Genomic DNA, 22,976 nt, shown 5'->3' with positions numbered 1-22,976 from the left:
CCTGCCTCTGCCTCCCGAGTGCTGGGATTAAAGGCGTGCGCCACCACGCCCCGCAATTATTTTAATTCTTAATGTCACTTCTGCACATAATTTAAACCTAAAACTATATATCTGATTCTCAAAATTAGTGTTGGCTGAGAAATAGAATTTTATTGTCTAGTGTTTTATTAATTATTGATCTTCCAAAGTTATATCAGCTCATTGTAACTTTGCTCTTACAGTCTCTAAAGATTTACTTCTTTTGTTAAAGATAGTCAGGGATTTCTTGACCCAATGAGGACGATTCTGATTGAACTAAAATACCAGTGGTATTTGACTGGGCCAGTTTTAGCTCCTTTAATGATCATCTTGGCCAAATGAAGGGGACACTACCTGTAAATGATAACATTGCAGTTATACCATCACAGGAATGGCTACGGTGAAATCAGTTTTCAAACTTGCCTTTGCTATATCTGTTGTTGTCTTTATTTTAGTTTGTGAGTACTGTAATAAAGCTACTTGCATACAACCAAATGCACTATATAAATTAACAGAGTCCATTTCTTCTGAGTGAATGCCATCTGCCCCCAAGTTTAGTTTTCAAGGTTTAATTCAACAACCCTTGCTGTGGCTTCATTGTTTCCACACTAATCTTTAAACTAATCTTTAAGTAATGCAACTAGTTCTTCTTCTTCTTCTTTTTCTTTTTTTGTTTTTTTTTGTTTGTTTGTTTTGTTTTGTTTTCAAGACAGGTTTTCTCTGTGTAGCCCTGGCTGTCCTGGAACTCACTCTGTAGACCAGGCTGGCGTCGAACTCAGAAATCCACCTACCTCTGCCTCCCGAGTGCTGGGATTAAAGGCATGCGCCACCATGGTTTTCAAAATCTTCATGTTTAATAAATAAAACAAGCGTTTTTCCGCTTTTCTGTTTAAACATCATGGCACTATAGTATTGAGATAACCTGCACAAACTAGAGTATAGAAAGTATCATTTACTTACATATTAGAAAGCCTAACTTTATTTTCATATCAAACAGATTATTGAGGTTGGGCTTTGTGAAGTCTTTGAATTGATCAAGGAGACTCGGTTTTCTCATCCATCCCTGTGTCTAAGGAGCCTCCAAGCCCTGCTGAACGTGCTTCAAGGCCAGCAGCCAGAAGGCCTCCAGTCAGAGCCACCAGAAGTCCTAGGTAAGTTATGCTTAGAGTGAAGCACCTGAAGGTGAACTACATCTCCAGTGAACATACACAAGAGCATGAAGTGCAGCCTGGACTGACTGCACATGAAAAGCAGGAATGTAACCTTGCTGTGTTTTCCTGGAGATAGAGTCTAAAGACTTATGGTTCATGTAGAGTTGTTTCTTGGTTGTGGTAATAATAGGAGAGCAACAACACATAAGTCCTTGAAATCCCAGAATAATACCCAAACCCTAAAATCCTAATGAACTTGAATACCTGTGGCCATTAGCAAATACGCATCTTCTCTACTTTTTACTCTAGAGCAGTGGTTCTCATCCTGTGGGTCACAGCCTCTTTTGAGGTCGAACCACCCTTTCATAGGGGTTGCCTAAGATCATCGGAAAACACAGATATTTACCTTACAATTCATAACAGTCATAAAATTAGAGTTATGAAGTAGCAATCAAAGTAACTTTATGATTGGTTGTCACCACAGCATGAAGAACTGTATTAAAGTGTCACAGCATTGGGAAGGTAGAGCAGAGGCTCTAGATGGTTCAAACCAGTAAGGGGAGGAAAAAAAAAAGTGTCACAAACCTCAATCAGTACAACTATTTCTCAAGAGAGGACATTTCTCCCCAAAATTGTGTTGGGGAGAAAGGGTCTTATTTAGCATGATTCATTACAGACAGGTATTGGCTTGTCTTCAAGTATTTATTTTTAGCGTTGCTTGCTTTTCATATTAATAACTTAGGCTGAACATAGAACCATGTAAGGAAGATAGGAACTTGCTGCAATGTAATAGAAATGGAGGTGAAGCATAAGTTTTAGTTGGCTTATTGCTTTTCTCTGATAATAATCATGGGTGTTCTGTCAGCTTGCAATTTTCTAGATTGTTTTAACAATATAGTAAAATGCCCTCAAAGCCTTACAGATAGGATTCTCAAACAGCCTGTATCTGAGTCATCTGTGACCCAGGTATGGAGTTTTTCATTCAGTAGCTTTAAGCTGGCACCAAACATTGATGTTTTGAATATATTTTTGGCCTATACTCCAGCTGGTGACCTGGAAACAGTGTTGATTGCATTAGATTCTGATTCTGTGTTCTCTGTATCTGGCTTCACTTCACTTTTCTTTGGATGTAAATTGTTTTTCTGAAACAAAGCCTTGCTTTATAGCCCAGGCTGGTCTTGAACTTTATTCTTCCTGCCCTGGTTTCCCAAGTACTAGGGCTAATATATACGTACAACTCTGCCCATTTGAATTTTTTTAGATCCACATTTTCAGAACTGAATTCTGTGCCAGATCTTTCTTTCTTTGGTCAAATATAGTGACTTAGTTTTTATGTTTCCCTTGTATTATCCTCCTCCCAGGCCCATACTCCCAGAAATAAGACTTAGCTTCAAAATATAGTTATAAGTAACTTAGCCATGCAGCTATGCTCTTTTCTGACTAGATCATAACTTAATATAACCCATTTATTCTAACCTACACTCTGCCATGTGGTTGCTTAGGTACCATGTGTCTGTCTTAATCACTTCTTCAGGGGGCAAGGGGGTGGAATCTCTTGAGCTTGGCACTATCTCAGAATTCTTTCTGCCTCCTGTATGTCCCACCTTCTATTCTATCCTTTCCTGTAAGTCATAGATCTTTTTAATGGACAGGTGATGTATTATACAATACACAAGATATTCTCTCCACAGAGGAAAGATATGCAGAAAACTTTAAAGACAGCCTATATCTCAGCCCCTGGCCCAAGGCACTTAATTGCATCCCCCAAACAAAAGGTAGTGCAGGTTAAGGATTAGTCAATTTGTTAGTTCTTGGTACAGTAGCACCAATAATCCTCTTAATAGTGTGACATGCTACTCAACAGCATTATTTTGAAATTTTTACTTATTTTATATAGGAGCTGATTTTTGTTAAAGCTCTGCTATGGTTAATAAACCAGATTTCTCTAACTTTATAGCCTGTTTTTTCACTTTGAAACTTGTGCGTCTTCTACTGTTTTCTTTTTCCTCTGTACTTTCCCTTATATTCATTCTTTACATAAATATTTCCTTTTAAAAATGTATCTTGTTCTAAATATTAGTCTTTGAACATGGTTTCACCTAATTATTTTCTATCAAAAATTTAATTTTATTAAGTTGCCTGTCTTTTTTTTAGATGTTTGAAATGCCATTATTCTGTTTGTTTGGTATCTTGTCATATTTTCAGTGTTTACTTCTGCTGGTTTTTTACTTCTGGGATTGGCTTTTCTGTATAAGGGTTTTATTGTCATTTCACATTTCAGATTTGCTAAATTAGCTCAAATTTACATTGATATTGCCTGGCCTTTTTCCTTTGTTCAGTTCCATATCCCCTTAGCTGCCTTCTCTCACCAGCTGTTTTCCAGCTCACTCATGAACATTTACAGCACAACTGTTACTGTTACAATACCCTTGGATGGGGACAGATGACTGAAGAGAGGTTCTTAGGACCTGAATATGACTAGTGGACAGAAGGAAGGGAAGAAGAGGGTGTTAATATGTGGAACTGTCTAGACATGTTTGTTTCAGTGCTAGGGAGTAGTGAAAGGCACTCTCTACTTCATTTTACCAAATAAAAAATATTTTTTATATTATATTTATATGTAAAGATGGCTCAGTGCACAGAGGGTCACAACTTAGTTTTCAAACCTCATAGGAGTCAGTTGACAGCCTCTAGTAATCCCAGTTCTAGAAGGTCAAGTGCTTTCTTCTGGCCTTCTTCGGTATCTGCATTCAGGTGTGCATATCCACATACAGATACTCGCATACACATACATAAAAATAAAATAATCTTTAAAAATACTTTATCTTGGGCTGGTAAGATAGTTCAGTGGGTAAAGATCTTGCCATGTTAACCTGGAAAGCCCAAGTTAGACCTCCAAGACCACAGAGAAGGCAATTACTGACTCCAAAAGGTTGTCTTCTATCTCCACATGCACACATGGCATGCATGTGCACACATGTGTACACATGTACATATGTACGTGTTTAAAACTAGAGAGGAAAACGTTTTATGTAATGGAATTTATTAGGTAAAATTATTTATTTAAATTATTAACTTTAATTTCTTTCATCTTAAATCTAATGTTTTAAGGAAAAAGACATTGTTCCCTTTGCTTGCCAGTAAACTATTCCAACTTAGAGTGCTTCCATATTCGGGAAGACTTTAGTGTTTGCTGACTGACTGAAAGACTGAACAGCTGAGGCACAAAGACTAGCAGGAGATGTGCAGATCAGGGGCAGATTAAAGAAGGTAAAGAAGAAATGACAATAGATGATATACTGGCTAGTTTTGTGTCAACTTGACACAGCTGGAGTTATCACAGAGAAAGGAGCTTCAGTTGGGGATATGCCTCCACAAGATCCAGCTGTAAGGCTCAGTTAGTGATCAAGGGGGGTAGGGCCCCTTGTGGGTGGTGCCATCTCTGGGTTGGTAGTCTTGGGTTTTATAAGAGAGCAGACTGAGCAAGCCAGTGGAAGCAAGCCAGTAAAGAACATCCCTCCATGGCCTCTGCATCAGCTCCTGCTNCCTGACCTGCTTGAGTTCCAGTCCTGACTTCTTCAGTGATGAACAGCAGTATGGAAGTGTGAGCTGAATAAACCTTTTCCTTCCCAACTGCTTCTTGGTCATGATGTTTGTGCAGGAATAGAAACCCTGACTGAGACAGATGAGAAAGACAAATCAAAAAAAATGATCAGAAAGGAGAGGAAGGAAGGAGGACAAAGTTAACGAAAGAATGAGTGTGTTTTAAGCCTTTATCTAGGTTTTTAGTTTGAAAATGTTCTGACTTTAATAGGAAAAAGAAATAGGGAATGTTAAATTTGACCCCTTTTTGGTAGCTCTGTTAACCACTGGTAGTGGATCAGGAAGCTGGTGATAAGATAAAAGAGGAAGAATTAATTAGGAAGAAGATACATACTTGTTTGGGGAAATGAAGGATTGATGGGAAATGATCCCTGGGTTCCTGTGAATGCCTGAGGGAATCCCAAAAGTCCCCTGGTTTTCAGAGACTTACCAAGTGTTACTTTTCGTTCCTCTCTTCCTGGTTTTCAGAGAGTTACCAAGTGTTATTCTTCCTTCCTCTCTTCCTGGTCTTCCTCCTTTATCTTCCCCATGTTTTCTCTCAGTCTGGCTTGTTTTTTTTTCACTCTTCTTTATTTTACTTTCTAAGAATTTTCAGTTCCCCTTTCCCTTTCTGCTGAAGAAACACCCAGGCGGAATTGATTCAGTCCTGGGTGGTGTTCAGGTGATTTGCTATGGTAATAGAACAGTCATGCTTTCTTCTTTTCTACTTTGTCACTACGTAGCTTTATGAATGAGGGAAAGTCTTTAATCTGCCTGGGTCTCAATTGTGTTACCCATTAAAGAAGAAAAATATTTGTCCTCTGTCCTTTAATATAAATGAATTATATGCCTCCTCTATTACTGTGTTGTTATTTATGAATTATATTAACTATAAAGTTTTTATATTAAAGCTATAGCATTTTTCTTGTGGTTTTATAACTATGCACATAGGCCCCACATAGAAGGGCACATTCCTTCCACTCTGAAAGTACAGTGAATAATCCTTACTTGAAAAGCTGTTACTTTAAGGATGAGTTTCTTGTATAAGCAAGATGGATTTGTATGAACTTAGACAAATTTTATTACTTCATTTACAAAAGTAAGGTATAGAACTAAATGTTCTCTAATCCCTTGTTATATAAATATGTTAATTGTGGAGCCATTAACTAGACAAAAACTTGAGAAAAGTAATAGTTTTAGGTGCCTTAAAATTTATATATAGTGAACAAGATATAACAAGTGTGTATATTTAGTGCTCTGTCCCTCAAATGGATGTAATCGAATCTTGTTCTCTCCACAGAGTCTCTCTTCCAGCTCCTTTTGGAAATCACTGTTCGGAGCACTGGAATGAATGACAGCACCGGGCAGTCCCTCACAGCACTCTCCTGTGCTTGCCTCTTTAGCCTGGTGGCTTCCTGGGGAGAAACAGGAAGGACACTTCAGGCCATCTCTGCTATCTTAACCAACAATGGTAGTCACGCTTGCCAAACTATTCAGGTATTTCATAGGTTTAGCTGTTAAGAAATTTCAAAGATGCCAAATTGTACTTTTCTTCATTCTGTCAATAGAAATTCTGTGCCTTTTCTCATTATATAGTACTTTGATCTCTCTGTAGTTGATATATAAATAATGTACAGCATTCAATTTAAGCTGTATGTGTTTAATTTTGTATCATTTTAGATAACAAATGGATTTTGGCAAAATCTCTAAATATTTAAACTATAATTAATGAATATAATATAAAACATAGTTACATTAGAAAAAAATTAAGAACTCCAGGAAGTGAAAAATCAAATATTAATAGTTTGAAAATTAAAGGCAGGGTTAAATAATGGTAGTATGGTCAAAAGCACAAATAGTTAGCTAAAGATAAAAGAGGAAGAAATTATACAGAATATGACAGAGAAAGAGAAAATAAAAGCCATGTACAGAGAATAAGAAAGCTAGTGTATAATAAAGTAGACTATATTAACATGTTCTAAATTCCATAAAGCAATGATAGCTCAAAGTGACAGAAAACAAGTCATAGACAAGATTTACAAATGTGAATAACAGAATCCTTAAAGAAGTCAGTTCATTGCCCCCTTCCTGGTCTGCCCTCCCACTGTTGCTCATCACATTCCTCTTCCCTCCTGTCTTCAAGAGGATGTACCTCCCACCCCCCATCAGGCCTCCTGACTCCCTGGGGTCTCAAGTCTTTCTAGGATTATGTGCATCTTCTCTGACTGAGTCCAAACCCGGTAGTCCTCTGTTATATATGTGTTGGGGCCCTCATATCAGCTGGAGTATGCTGTCTGGTTGGTGGCGCACTGTCTGAGAGATCCCAGGGGTCTATGTTAGTTGAGACTGCTGTGGGGTCGCCCTCCTCAGCTTCTTCCAGCTCTTCCCTAATTCAACCACAGGGGTCCCCAACTTCAGTCCAATGGCTAGGTGTAGGTATCTGCATCTGTCTCAGTCAGCTGCTTGTTGAGCCTCTCGAGGCACAGCCATGTTAGGCTCCTGTATGTATGCATAGCGTCAGTAATAGTACTTTACTGCTTACAGATGAAGTAAGCCTGCCAAATCTTGATCAGTCTTCATAACTTATTTTGGCAGAAATAGTACAAGTATCTTTATTTTGTCTGAAAAAAAATGAAATGTCTTTTTCTATCTTCTCTTTTGAATAGGTGCCAACAATACTAAACTCACTACAGAGAAGTGTACAGGCCGTGTTGGTTGGAAAGATTCAAGTCCAGGACTGGTTTAGCAACGGCATTAAGAAAGCAGCTTTAATGCACAAGTGGCCATTAAAAGAAGTATCTGTTGATGAAGATGACCAGTGTCTGCTTCAGAACGATGGGTTTTTTCTTTATTTGTTATGCAAGGATGGATTATACAAAATAGGCTCTGGATACAGTGGAACAGTTAGGGTAATATGACTATTTATAGTTCTTATCATAACAGAAATAGCCATAACTCAGCAATTGATTGTACCCTGGTTCTAGTCCCTTTAGTACTATCTAATTGTTATTTTTACTTAAAAATTATAATTGAGATGCATGTACTAAATATTATGTGTATCTTTATTACTTTTTTGTTTAATAATTATTAATTACTTCATAGACAATTTTTTATTTTACAGGGCCATATATATAATTCTACATCTCGTATCAGAAACAGAAAAGAAAAAAAGTCTTGGTTAGGGTATGCCCAGGTAGGTGAATATCCTCAATAAATGAAATTATCTGCTCATATTTGTTGAATGAATTAGTATAAGAATTCTGTATTTGTAGTAAAATGGCTAAGTAATGGTACAGAGCAGGAGGGAAAATATAAAGTCAGAATTCATCAGTCGTTCAATTTCAAGCCTGGCTCCGAACTTTAGTAAAGGTGTGACTTAGGACAGTTTATTTTGTTCTCTTATTTACATTTAAAGAGGAATTAAAAATACCTTCTTTGATGTTCTTGTTTAAGCAGTCTAGGGATAAGAATCATAGATAGTCTTGTTCATGAACAAATCTGAATTAAAAATAAATAAGTGACCTGAGACCAAATTAGGGCTCCTGGCCATAAACTCTTGCATTCTAAGTGTAGATCCTGTCCCTTCTAGCAAACACTTGGCCTGACCATTGGACAGCCACCTGCTAGAGATGCATACAGAAACCCACAAAGTAAGAGAACAGTAAGCTCACAGAACTTGCTGAAGGCTGTACTCCGCTGCGACCAACACAGCCTGTGTGCTTTTACATCAGATACAGTTGCTTTTCCTCTTCTGAAGAAAAAGTAAATGAAAGATGGGCAGAAAGATTCAGGAATACATAATTTTGTTGTATCCTTGTCTTTGAGACAAAGCCCAGGTTTCCTCTGGGAAAAAAAATTCCCTACACTTCATGGTTTCTTGAGCTAACAGTATTGGTTGTCAGCATGAAATGATAAAAGAGACATTTGAAAGTAGTTTGAAAACTAAAGAAATTGTTAGTTTGTCTTCATTATTGTTCAGTTGCTGTGAATGTATACAATGATCAAGGCAACTTACAAAGGAAAACGTTTTTAACATTTGCTTACAGTTTTAGACAGTCGTTGATGGAGAGTGTGGTGCCAGGAAGGCAGATTTGGTGCTGGAGCAATAGATGAAAACTCATATCTGATCTTCAATTTGTGAGGAGACAGAGAGAAGTGGGGGCGGGGGTAAAGGAAAGAGGATGGGGGGGAGAGAGAGAGAGAGAGAGACAGAGAGAGACAGAGAGAGCGCAGGAGAGCTGGGATGGGCTTTTAAAAAACTCAAAACCTACCCCTGTGACACGCCTCCTCCAACAAGGCTACGCCAACTAGTCCTTCCCAAAGAGTTCCACTAACTGGAGACTAAGCGTTCAAGCATGTAAGTCTCTGGGGGCCATTCTCATTCAGACCACCACATAGGTGAAGAATCACTCTGCCATATCAATTATTGAGATATTTTGAAAATAAAAATTTAAAAATAAAATGAGAGCCTTTTAAAACCCAGTGTGCTTTAAAATTTCTCATTAATTTATACTTAGGTTTTATCTAGGAAATGATGTCATAGGAATGTTTTAGTTTTTAGAGTTTGAGAGGGAGGGAGGGAAGGAGGGGGAGAGGGAGAGAGAGAGAGGGAGGGAGAGAGAGAGAGAGAGAGAGAGTGTTATATAGGGGTGTATGCATGTAGCATGTGTGTTAGCAGGGTCAGAAGATCACCTTAAGTTCTTCCTCAATTCTCTCCATCTGAAGTAGACCCTGTGTCTTTGAATTTTAATCTTTAATATCCTTTAGATAGCATTATTGATTTATTATACATCAACAAAATATAATACAGAAACCTACAGCTGCTTTTTCTGTTGGTAATGAAAAATATCTTAACACAATCAAAATTGTTTACTGCCAGGGTTATTTATTATATCGAGATGTGAATAACCACAGCATGACTGCCATAAGGATAAGCCCTGAAACACTGGAACAGGATGGTACTGTAATGTTACCAGGTAAGTTTTAACTAGTCATATTTTTCTCCACAAGTTTTAAGAAACCTGCATGTTAAGATACTTAAAGATGTAAATGGTAATTAGCAAAGATTAGTACTTACTTACAAATGAGTTTTTAAATATTATGACATGTTAGCCATTTTATCTCCTCAGTAAGTTAATGCATGTGAAGATACTAGGCATCAGAAACAAAGTGCAATGAGGTTTCCTATTTATTTCCAAATTCATACACATCTACAGGGTCTGACAACTTTCCCCATTAAGACCCCAGCCCCCAGTTGTCAGGGTAATGTTATTTTATTTTTTCACTAGAACCACTACTTTAACTCTTAAGTTGCCCTGTACAAGAAACACTGTGGTTATTAGTCACCTTAACAGTGCCCTAGGGTTTTCCTCTGCTTTAAAGGACTTGCAGTGGTCGGGCATAGAATGGTCACGAAAATGTACATTGGTCATGCGCACTTTGTAGGAAAGTGCTGACAGAGCCTTTGGGCACAGTTCATCTGCCACTGTGCACTGTGCCCATGCTACCCAAGTGCTGAGGCACTCGCTCTCAGGTTTTCTGCAGCATGAGGCAAAGGCATAAATGTTCTCTACCCTAAAGTTTTAAATTTGCTTCTACTGAAGCTGATCACATTAAACCTCAAATATTTAGTGTGTTTGTTAGTAATCTCTTGGCAAACAGTAAAATACTCCAAGCATTCGATCTTTTGAAGAAGTAGATTTATTTTTTAAGAAAGCACATTGAGAAAGGCATCTGCTCCCTGCCTGCTTGTCAAGTTTTTAAATATTCTTATAGCTTCATTAGAAAATGGATTGACCTTTTCTATTTCTGCATTTTCCCAAAATAGTATATAGACAGCATCATAAAGCAAATGAAGCATTTTATGTACGTGTCCGTGACAACCTAACAAAATCATACTTTAACACCTCTTTTCAGAGTCTACATTTCCTTTCTAAACAAGTCTTGGGCTATTTCATTTGTTTAATAATAACAACTTTAGAAATATCTTTAAGTATCACCATAAATTTCCTGTATAATACAATAGGTTTCATTAGGATTATTTTCATACATTATGACATATGTCACACTTTAATTATATTGCTACTCCCAATTCTAGTTTCCCTGTATTTTTCTCTTCTTCCACCTTCTACTGATTGAAAGGTTTTGTTTTTTAGATTTGGGTTTTTTTTTTCATTCTTTTGTTTTTGTTTTGAGACAACTGTGCAACCGTCACTGTACAGCTCTGGCTGGCCTGGCCTATAATTTGCTGTAATTTCCTGGCCTTGAACTAACAGACCTGTCTCTGCCTCATGACTGCTGGGATTAAAGACGTGGAACACCACACCCAGCTGATTTAAAAAGAGAATTTTACATTACACTAAACTCATATAAGCATATGTACACAGTTCTAAAGATGGGTCATAGTCTACTTTGAACTTACCCTTTACTCTGAGTATGTTTCCAGGTCTTTAGGCATTTGCAGCATTATTTTAATGTTATAAATTATACTTTATTGATTTATTAATATATATTAAAACAAGATCCTTCCAGTCTTCCTGTTTTCCAGGTTCCTTGCTTGCTTCCTTCCTTCCTTCCCTCCCTTCTCCCTCTACTCCCTCCATCCCTCCCTCCCTTCATTTCATCGTCCTCCTCCTCCTCCTCCTCCTCCTCCTCCTCCTCTTCCTCCTCCTCCTCCATTCTTCTTTTTTTGGTACAAAAATTACAGGGGGAAGATCACTTTTATCTGTCTCCGTACCAATTATAGGATAATGTCATAGAAGAAATGTTCATTATTGACAAAACCTGTCCTCCTAAATAGATTGGGTACAAAAGAGTGCAAAAGAGTAACTTCTGTCCAGCTCATTTATAAGGTTGTAGCTGAAAGGAAAATTAAAAAATATCTACCTGTAGATATTTCATTTATTTTCCATGATTAAAAATTAATTATTTTCTAATGTCTTTATTCAGTTTAAATTCTTCATCATTTAACATAAATGTAAATTTTAACTATACAAGTGTGGCTTTCTGTGTTTCAAAAATACGTGCTGTGCTCACAGTGAAGAACAAATCAAACTTTGGGAGGATAGTCCCATATTGTGTGTCTTCCAAGCTTTCAGATGTTGCTTGACATACTCCTGAAGCTGCTGTCTTATAATGTTATACACGGATAAGGAATGGATCAAGAGAAGTTCTCAATATGACACGGAAGGAAGACCCAGCCCTCAGCCCTCAAGTCTGAAGAAGCCTGTTGTCATTGGCTCATTTCTTTGGCATGGACTACATTTTCTTCATTAAAACCATTTGCTTTTTCCCTGACAAGGGACACTTCTTCTCTGTAACTTTTCATCAAGAAGAGAAGTAGCAAACTGTCAGGTTTTTAGGTTTACTGAATACCATGTTTAAAATGAGCATAATTGGTAATTTTTGCAGTTTCATATTCTAGCTAGCCTTACAGCTGTTTCACTGCAGTATGGATGAACGGCTCTTGTTGAATATCATTTTATTCTTTATATTTCAGAGTAACTTTCAGATTGTGTTCTTGTGTCGTTTGCTGTCTACGTCTTGTGACAGGTTGCCTCAGAACATGAGGCCTTTTTGCTACTCTTGCGCCACTTCACTCCCTCATCCCTGCATTTATCTGAAATTATAATGAGTTTTTCTTCTTTGCTTTTTAGTTTAAAATCTTACTGCTTAGAGCTTGAGCAGCGTCTCTCTTGCGCCTCTTTGTATTCTGTACAGTGGACTAGGAACTCTTTCTTTCGATTTCTCCTCTCTTTGATTATCGAGTCTCTTGGGCTACCAGTGGGCCTTGTCTCCCAGTTTCTATTTCCAGTTTGTGATCACTGAATTCTCTATTTGGTAAGGGTCTGCCTGTGTTTTGCATATTTATATAAGGAAGTATGCTAGTATGAAGCTCTTGGGCAAAGATATAGCTTATTTGGGTGGGTTCCATTGCTGTATTCCAAAAAAGAGTTTTATGTTTTGTTGATTCATGTTGAAGAGAAATGAAATTTCTTTTTGTATTGTGATTAATGGAGAGGTTCATCCTAGTTCTCCGTGGTTACTGTAGAAAGTGTGTGTGCTCTTAGACTTGCTTGCTGAATACTTGTTTTCCCAAATGATACAATTATAAAGATGTTGATTTTGCTTGTAGTTTGTGTTATTTAGCAGCAGTCACTAACACATGTTCCAGTGTCCTTCTATGATACTGGTATCCCTTGTCACAATTGACTTGTGCGTTACTTTGATTGAAGAAATGTTTGATCAAAGTGCACCATTCTACATAGATATGTTCAATGCTGGCAAATATGGGTAGTAGCTGAGATATTTGGCTGTTTTGAGATAAAAAGAAAGAAATAAGTATAGATTTGTTGGCTATCCCTAAATAGTAGGAGAAGGATAAATGGTTAGAAAATCTAGAACATTGTAAATAGTAAACATGCTGGAACAACATTGACTTTCTACGTGAGAAATATATAGGTAGTTTTGATCCTTCATTTTGTAAAGCAAGGGATATCTGCAGTAGGACACCGTAGACTTAACTACAGAAGCCTTAGATCTGTCTGTATTTCTCTGTGACACTAATGACCGTGGTGTATGTCTGTTGGTAGTGTTGCCTACATTGCATGTGATGGTATTGAAATGATTATAACCACACTGTTTGTTTACCATGGTGCATGTTCAACTCTCAGACTATATCGGTTACTAATTCATTTTGAAATTAGATTGGCTCTCAGATCCTTAATTATGCAAGCTTTATAAATGTAAGCACAGCGTGATCATAACTCTTAGTTGAATCATTTATTTTTTGCTAATTTGTAATTCTTAATTTTAAAAAAGTCCCTTTTTGAGAGTAAGTCTATTATTCTGTGAAGAACCCTCATTTTGACTTCAGCAGAGGAGTAAAATCATTTCATGAGTTTTTTATTTATTATGTAATATAATTACCTTTCCTTTCATTTGTATAGATTGCCACACTGAAGGTCAAAATATTTTATTTACTGATGGAGAATATATTAACCAGATAGCTGCTTCAAGAGATGTAAGTATTTGGAATAGCTGTTGTAAATGAAACTACTTTTTCTTAAATTACTGGGTCTTTATTAATTAACTGAAGACTGATTCATGCAATGTAATACTTGATTTTTTTTTTAATTCTTTTTAAAATTTTTTAGGATGGCTTCGTTGTCAGGATATTTGCCACAAGCACTGAACCTGTACTGCAACAAGAACTACAGCTTAAACTGGCCAGGAAGTGCTTACATGCCTGTGGCATATCACTGTTTGATCTGGAAAAGGATTTGCATATAATAAGTAAGATAACAAAATAAATGTTTCTTTTTCATTCCTTTAAAAAAAAAAAAATCATTGTGCCATGCAGTGGTGGGGCACGCCTTTAATCCCAGCACTTGGGAGGCAGAGGCAAGCGAATTTCTGAGTTCGACGCCAGCCTGGTCTACAGAGTGAGTTCCAGGACAGCCAGGACTACACAGAGAATCCCTGTCTTGAAAATCCAAAACAAACAAACAAAAAACAAAATAAAATCATTGTGTTTTCAGCATTTCAGCTAATAATTTAGTGGCTATTTTGTCTATTACTGTAAAACAGTTTTTGATTAATATATGGAAGTAACTAGAAAATACAGCCTGAAAATAGATGCCGTATTAGAAAGTGCTGAGAAAAGTGACTGACAACAATACTTTCCAACACAGTTTGAATAGGGCAAATGAAATAAACCAATATTTCTTAAGGATTGTGGTGGACAGTGCTGAGCATAGTTTGATACCACTGCAGATTGAGTATTGTTGTTCTATAACTTAGGGAAAACTCTATAATATCTGCCTTTAAAATTTTTCATCTTTGGGAGTATAATAATCTTACACTAGTTTTTTATCTCATATTTTAATTGCATAAGATTTTTTTTTTTTTGTATCTTCCCTTCCATGGGAAAGTATGCCAAACTTAGCTCAAATTTTCCATTTAAAAAGCCCACAGAATTATTGGTTGCATATATTACTGGCCAAACATCATAAAATGTACTGTATAGAAAATTGTAATTTATGGTTTGAAGATATATGCATGTATTTACACATTTTTTTTAAACTTAGGGGTTTTTCTTTTATCAAAAAGCAAATGACCAAGAATCTGAAAATTTTATTCAGATAGCTTCATATTTTTTTCAACCCCAAATAAAGGTGTTAGAAGAACCTATAATTTTGTCTTTATTCATTTAAACAATTGGCAGTGTTATGAAAATCAAATGAGATAAAATTTATACATTTAATGATGTTTAGTACATGGGATGCCTAATAGTTTTGCCTACATGTATGACTGTGTGAGGGCCATGTCGGATCCCCTAGAACTGGAGCCACGAACAATTGTGAGCTGACATGAGGGTGCTGGGAATTGAACCCTTGTCCTCTGGAACAGTAGCTAGTACTCCCAACTTCTGAACCATCTCTCCAATCCATAAAAATGTATATATTTTTTAATACCTTAAATCAGTGACTACTGTTGACATTGAATTTTTAAATGTTTTATTATAAATGTTGATAATAATAGAATAGCTGCCTCTTCTCTTGAAGTTGCAGACCTATCATATGTGGAAAAGTGTAAGCAGATGGTGGAGCAGATGCTGGTGCGTGGGTTTCACTGGGCTTTGTCTCATCACTGTGACAGGCTCCTAGCTCGCAGACTAGTTGTCCTCCAGATATATGGCTAGGCCCTTTCATTTTTAACAATACTAATGGAATTGACTGAAATTATTTCATAGCATGCATGCTGTACTTAGAATTACGAGTATTAGAAATACAGTCATATTTATTAGTCTTGTTTTGATTGCAGGCACAGGATTTGATGAAGAGTCAGCCATACTTGGTGCAGGACGAGAGTTTGCGCTAATGAAAACAGCAAATGGAAAGGTAAGCGACTCATGTTGTTCAAAATTAACATTTTCTGCTTAATGAGAAAGTACAAATTGTTACATAATTCAGATTGTTTTCATATTCAAATATTGTCATAAATTTTTACGTGGTAAAACATAACCATGTCGAAAATAATATTGTGAAAGAGTAGTGACGTTTAAGACCTTAAAAATTAGTAAACTTTTAAAAAGTTATATATTTGAAAATATTTAATTATGAATTCCTGTAATTTTTGAAGTACTGTAAGTTTGTATTTATGTTATTCTGTAAATGATAAATCAGAAATTTCTAAAAATGTCCATAATAAAATATCTAATTCAGAAGCATGTTTAAGTAACGTGTAGATTGTGTAGGTTAGCCTACATAGATTGGAGTTTATTTTTTATCTAATAAATATGAAGAGAAATTAAGATAAGTAAGGAAATTCTGAAAATAGAAATTATCAGGCATATATTTAATGAAGCTTTATATAAATTTGGAAAATTCATAACAGATTTTATGAATTTTGTCTGTGAGTGTATTTATAGGAATATAAACATGAAAATTGTAAATATCCAGAATACATATGAAAAAGCAAGCTTGAATGGGTCAATTTCTGTGTCACTCAGATCACAAAATTTGAATAGTATAAAAAATAATGAGTTCTTCTTTTACCTTTCAGTAAAATATAGAAACTTTTACATTTTTGTAAAACCTGGTGTACCACTCCAAAAGGTAGTCTGATTTCTGTTTCTCTTCCCTTTCTTACATGTTAAGATATATTACACTGGCAAGTACCAGAGTCTTGGAATCAAACAAGGTGGTCCTTCAGCAGGAAAATGGGTTGAGTTACCAATCACCAAATCTCCAAAGATAGTGCACTTCTCTGTGGGACATGACGGCTCGCATGCCCTTTTAGTTGCAGAGGATGGAAGTGTGTTCTTCACAGGATCTGCAAGCAAAGGAGAAGATGGAGAGTCGAGTAAGTTGGCTGAGAGTTGGCACTTGTGAGTTAGTGTAGAGTCATCTCAGCAGCACTAGCCTCGCAGCTTAGATGGTGCATGTCAGTAAACGATGAGCTAAGGAAGGGGCCTGTCTCACTACACTTCATAGGAATGAATTTTCATACTTATGGCTATGTGATTATTTGTTTGAGAATAGGTGATTGGTAATTTTTTTGTTTCATTTACTTATTCTAGTAGATTACTTAAAAAGCTGAAAACTTGGTAAGGACTATGTATTTCAAAGTGAAGATAAACCTTATGTAACTTTGTTTATAGTATTTTCGCTTATGAAATTCTTTATCTACTAGGAAATCATTTGCTCAGCAATGAAAAAGTAAATAATTTGATGTATTTTTTTCTGTTTATATCTTTCTTTAAAACATCATTTTTCTCTCTTAAAAACTTTTCATATTCCTTGGAGTAGCATCTTACAGGGATTCATCTTTTGAAGTCTATACATAATGGAAAGTTGCCTTGGGAATAACACTTAACGCCACAGAGTATGTTACCATCTTCTAGAAACTTGAACATATAGAGAACATCCATGTGAACTAGTTACTGTACATAAGCATAGGAGTCAATCCATATGAAAGGCATGCTATAGCATAATAAGATGTTTTTTTTCTGAAAGCTTGTAGAAAATTGATTAATCAAACCAACAGCTCCTCGATGTTTCCCATCTTTGGCTTGTTTCACAGGTAGAATTTTTTTAGAATAGCAGTTTGTTATATCACCCATGTTTCTATTTATTTGTTCTGTTTTATATGTGTATCACCTTTATAATCACATTGAGTTGGGATAGCACTTAATATCTGCTAGATGAATGAGAAACTGTTTCCAGAATCTAATGTAAGAGCATACATTAATTATAAGGGGAGATAAAAAGGAGATGATGTAAGTATGCGTGTAGGGGACTGAGATGGTATGTGTGCTTCTGGCATTTGACAGCCTAAACGTTGACTACATGAGGCTAGCAAGTTTAATCTGCATGGTGGTAAGTAAGCCCGGGCTTTCTGAGACTTAAAGTGTATCAAGAATTGTAACAAAGAAAACAGTTTGTTTCTTTTCTTTGGTTTTATATATAAATCATTGTTATTACCTTATATTCATTTTATTCATTCTTTTTAGCTAAGAGCAGACGGCAGTCAAAGCCCTATAAACCGAAAAAGATTATTAAAATGGAAGGGAAGATTGTGGTGTATACAGCCTGCAATAATGGAAGTAGTTCTGTTATTTCTAAAGATGGAGAACTATACATGTTTGGAAAAGATGCTATTTATTCTGATAGTTCAAGTAAGTTTCCTCACTTAGACAACGTGGAAGTATTATTTCCCTTGCTAATTACTGTTTTCTATAAATGATATATCAGCTTACCAGGTGCCTGAATGAAACTTAAGGAGGGGATATGAGGAATAGACATAGCTAGTTTTATATTTATAAACTCCAATCCATAACTTCATACTATTGTTTTCTAGTAATTAGAAATGAGTATAGTGAATATGTCATCCCACTTGGGGAGGTTTTGTTTGAGACCTATAATGTAAAACGGAGAGCAGAATAAATGAATTTTATGACTATAAAGTTAAGCGATTATCCCAAGGATGAAGAAATCAAATGTAAACAATTTAGAGCAGTTAATTATTAACTGAAACTGCTCCCAGGTAATAGGAATACTGACTTAGTGTGGGGACATTCAGATTCTCAGTGGGCTGAAATTGTTAGTTACTTCAGGAGTAGCATATTAATAGTTGAAAAATAATATCCAAATAACTATTGCTTGCTAAAATGCTGATAGAAATTGAACATTTACATATAAGTTAGGTGGTACAGACAGACAATGTCTACCTGCCCCTTTGCAGTCTGAGAGATATTTGATTGTGATAGACTTAAGTAGGTATTGTTCAGTGCCTATAGACAGAGTCAGATTTATTGCTAACTTTTTTAGTTGGACAAAGTTTACTTAACTTTCAGATTTTTCTTTTTTTCTACTTTCTTTAAGAAGAGGCTAAATGATAATAATGTGTTTCATAATTTAGTTTTGTAAGTCTATAAAAAAGGACATGTAAGAAATGCTTTGCACAGAATCTAGAATGTGCAGGAGCTCACTGTATAATCATCTATTTTAAGTAATCAAATTTTGTTCTGTTAAATGAATATTATTATATTTTTCAAGTATGCTGCATACTGAAATTGGGAATATTTTCAACTTAACCACCAAAATTTTTGGAAATGAAATTTTTGATATCTTTTATAAAACTCTTTAGTTTTTACTGTTATTATTTAATGAGGCTAAGCAGCATGCCTTTGTAATTTTAAAATTATTGCAAAAATAAGTAATCAGGGTAGCACATGGGTATAAAAATCATGCTAAATGGAACATAAGGGAAGTTGAGGAAATACTGGAGTTGACTGTGGAAGAAAGAATGAGAGGTTCAAAAATACTGTTTACGGCCTGCTGAGATAGTGCAGCACGAAACAGCACTTGCTTCTAAGCTCAACAGCCTGAGTCAGTCCTCAGGACTCAGGTGTTGAAAAGAGAGAACCAAGCCCCACAAGTTCCCTTCTGACTTAGACATGTGCATCATGGACACAGGTGCATCTCAGTGCATGCACAGGAAGCAAACGTGATTTTACAATGAAATCCACTATTTTGAAGAGTCTTACAGGTTTATAAAAAGCAATACTGTTTTATTATACCATTACAAGTGTTTTGCTATTTGTCTGTTTAGGTAAGTTTAAGCCAGTAAAGGTTCATGACTTCTTTGTGCTGGTAGTCAAAATTTGAGAGCTGCTGGTCCTTTTGAGTACTTATTGTTTAAAGGTGTTAGTACTTGCAGCAAGCAGGCAGAAGTTAGCTAGAAATGAAGTTACCGTAAGTATTTGTCCCAAGTATGAATGCCATTTTAAAATTTATTGAAACTACATTTAATGCTTTTTTTTTTTTTTAAATTTGGTGATAACCTACCAGGAGTTTGGTCACTTGTTTTGCCCAAGAAATTCTTCATTAAAGTTGTTCTTCTAGGTACAGAAATATTTTGTTTTTATTAATTTTGTATCTTTTTTCTAGGTTTGGTATCTGATTTGAAAGGCCATTTTGTAACTCAGGTAGCAATGGGTAAAGCTCACACATGTGTTTTAATGAAGAATGGAGAGGTTTGGACATTTGGTGTAAATAATAAAGGACAATGTGGACGAGACACTGGTGCTATGAACCAAGGAGGAAAAGGTAGGAGTTAAAGTCTTGGATATTAAGATCTTTGTTGTCTTTTCATTAGCTTTTTAGAACATAGTGAAGAATCCCACTCTTTTCGAAAATGAATGCGTAAGAGATGTCTCAGCAGTTAGGACCAAGGTTCTATCACTGCACTTGTGTGGTGGCTTACACCATCTGTAACTCCAGTTCCAGAGGTCTGATGCTCTGTACATACACACACACACACACACACACACACACACACACACACACACACACACAGGCAAGAGTTGTACATAACAATTAAAAACAATGATGAATGACTCTTTGATTTTTATAGATTTAGAAAACCCCTACATTTTTGCTTGATAATAATTAATGATAAAAGTCAATCACTGCAAAAATAAAATAGGCTTTATTGTAGTAGTAACTTTTATTGGCCTGAAGCTTATTGCCTCTGTCTGCTAATGTAGGCCTAGTCTTGGAAGCTTCTAGCCCCCATACAATCTAATCTAAGCCTAGAATGTTTTTATCCTTTAAAACTTACTGCCGAGTAATAAGATTACCTTTTCTATCTCTTTTTGTGCTCTGGCTGGTTTAACTCAGCTGTTCTGGCTCAAACTCCTCTCCACACAGATTGATTTGGTTCCTCCTGCATTACTCTCCCTGGCATCATACTAGTTAGTGATATGTTATAGTCTTTTGGCTCCTTCTCATTGTCCCGCTGGTTCTAGCCAGAGAATGTGTCCAGCTTGTTCTCTCTGCAGCCTGTCTCTGTACAGCTGTCCCTTACCCTCACTGCCGCCTTCCTCTTGTCCTCTCCCTGCAGTGCTCTCCTTACATAGTTTCCTTCCTTCCTTTCTGCACTGCCCCTCAAGTAGCTTCCCCTTCTTCTCTGTTCTCCTAAGAGTGTGCATATCCTATTCTGTTAAATCTTTTTCTAATTCATCACTTTTTCTGCCATTCAATTAGACATCACTTTCCAATGTGAGTGCTTCCTTCTACAGAGTAATTTTACCTTCATTGTTTGGGACTAAAGGTGTGTACTGAGGGGGAGGCTGTATTTCAGTCAGAGGGATTGAATGTATGTGCTAAGGCTGAGCACATCTAGAAACAATTTTTTTCCAGTAAACAACACAATGTCAGAGTTCACAGCCTGATCAGATATTCTGTAACACTTGTATTTTTGTTTTTTGAGGAAGTAATGTTCCTAACTTTTGAATATTTTAAAAATCTACATAAATTAATAGTTCTTTAACATTTTTGATGAGTGGATTATTCATGGAAAGGAGATTTTTCTCAAATGCTTGTCACCTTCAGTTTTAACTACTTTTTGGCAGTAGTCTTTCAACAGCATTGCTCTCATTGTTTAGTCATGAGTATTCTGACAGCTCAGGCTGCTCTTATTCCCTGGCCTTTTGTTAGGGAGCTGTGGAACTGTAGCTATCTTTCTTCATAGTGTCTTCTTCTCAATTCTTAGGCTGTTGAAGGGAAGGGATGTTTTATCCTTCAATTTCCTTGCTGTCGTGGTCTTGATCTTTGCTTTTAATGGTATGTTTAGTTAATTCTTGCTTCTGGTTTTTACTTTTAGCTGTTACCAACATTGCTTGTACTCTTTAGTTCAATTTTTGACTATCTTTGATTTTTATTTTTTTAAAACAGTGGGAGAAGATATGTTCATACAGTCAGAACTAAGCATTGGGGTATGATAAATTTCAGTCACTTGAGGTTTAAACTTTCAACTTATTAACTAAACCAAGAGTGTCTCTTCTGAGGTCTGCTTGACCATGGAACAAGTTTTGATAGGGAGAGTGTTGGTTCTGTTTGTGTATATAATTATATTAGTTTTTTAAAAAGATAGTTAGCATTTTAAAAACAATTGTTTTTATTTCAGGTAGCTAGGTTGGATCTTTTATTTTAAATTATGAAATATGAATAAGAATCCATTCGTATTTTATTGAATATACAGATTAATTCAAAGACAATAGTTATGCTGTTGACTCTTAAATACTACTGTGTGTAAATCTAATAAAGATTGTGCTTGATACATTCCACCAGAATTGCATATTCTAACTCAAACCAAAATGATCTGGTATTTGCTTGTCTCATTTTTTATATTGTCCACTGATTACAAAGCTAAACAGAGACCTCATGTGCTGTGCTCTATTTCTTGTTAGCTTAGCCTTTAACTGCTTAGCATCCTGCATCCCTGAACCAAGTTCTTGATTAGACATAGTTACCTTGAGTGGCTTTTCTTTAGGTGGTGCCTACAGATAGGAGATGAATGAATAAGTTTGATGAAGAATAATAGGTTGAGTAAATATATAACCACTGTGATTACAGCAGGGTTTCATGTATGTTTTTTAGTTGGGAAATATGTTTTATGATATGGAAATAATTCACATACAGTTATAAATTTAATTGTCATACAGGGTTTGGAGTTGAAAATATGGCAACAGCAATGGATGAAGACCTGGAGGAAGAACTGGATGAGAAAGACGAGAAGTCCATGATGTGCCCTCCAGGCATGCACAAGTGGAAGCTGGAGCAGTGCATGGTGTGCACCGTCTGTGGAGACTGCACGGGCTACGGCGCCAGCTGTGTCAGCAGTGGCCGTCCTGACAGAGTTCCTGGAGGGTAGGACCAGACTTCCTATGAAGAAAATAAGCACACTCTCCCTCCCTTCTGTTTTGTTTTTATTGTTTCTCAGGTTATCTCACAGTGTGTCTACCTATGTTTTATATATGCACGTGTTCTGGGGTTGTGAGTGGTATGTGGGGTTCAGATCTAGGGCTTCAGACTAATACCAGTTAAGTACTCTACCACTGAGCTACACATTCAAGCCTAAACTTAAATACTTAGTTATTTTCTACAATATTGTGTTCTAATTTAGTGTCATCTTTATGTTTGGCTTCCTTTCATTTTATTCATTGAAGCCATTATTTAAAAATAAAGTTACACTTTTCTTCAAGTCTAGGGCCTTACTTGTTTTTTTTCTAAGCTTGTTTAATGCCAAATATTTATTGATCTTTTCTTAGTACAATTATCAAATTTATACGATGCTTAAGTAAAAATACATCTCTCTCTTTCTCTCTCTCTCTCTCTCCCTCTCTCTCTCTCTCTCTCTCTCTCTCTCTCTCTCTCT

General features: G+C 36.2%; 1 protein-coding gene across 11 annotated transcripts in view; it reads left to right on the top strand.

The window, feature by feature from the left end:
• Mycbp2 (MYC binding protein 2) overlaps positions 1-22,976 on the top strand; it is a 230,396-nt gene that overhangs the window by 40,903 nt on the left and 166,517 nt on the right. For all 11 annotated transcript variants that reach the window (XM_021203101.2, XM_029541562.1, XM_021203102.2 and 8 more), the window contains exons 4-15: positions 1,016-1,169; positions 6,052-6,248; positions 7,418-7,660; positions 7,873-7,944; positions 9,631-9,727; positions 13,700-13,773; positions 13,907-14,045; positions 15,576-15,652; positions 16,412-16,616; positions 17,767-17,931; positions 19,706-19,864; positions 22,264-22,468. In XM_021203101.2, coding sequence (XP_021058760.1) covers positions 1,016-1,169; positions 6,052-6,248; positions 7,418-7,660; positions 7,873-7,944; positions 9,631-9,727; positions 13,700-13,773; positions 13,907-14,045; positions 15,576-15,652; positions 16,412-16,616; positions 17,767-17,931; positions 19,706-19,864; positions 22,264-22,468 — 1,787 coding nt within the window. The remainder of the gene's footprint in view (positions 1-1,015; positions 1,170-6,051; positions 6,249-7,417; positions 7,661-7,872; positions 7,945-9,630; positions 9,728-13,699; positions 13,774-13,906; positions 14,046-15,575; positions 15,653-16,411; positions 16,617-17,766; positions 17,932-19,705; positions 19,865-22,263; positions 22,469-22,976) is intronic.

Source organism: Mus pahari, chromosome 8, assembly GCF_900095145.1.
Source record: "Mus pahari chromosome 8, PAHARI_EIJ_v1.1, whole genome shotgun sequence".
NCBI lineage: Eukaryota > Metazoa > Chordata > Mammalia > Rodentia > Muridae > Mus > Mus pahari.
This window is presented reverse-complemented; position numbering and strand designations above follow the sequence as displayed.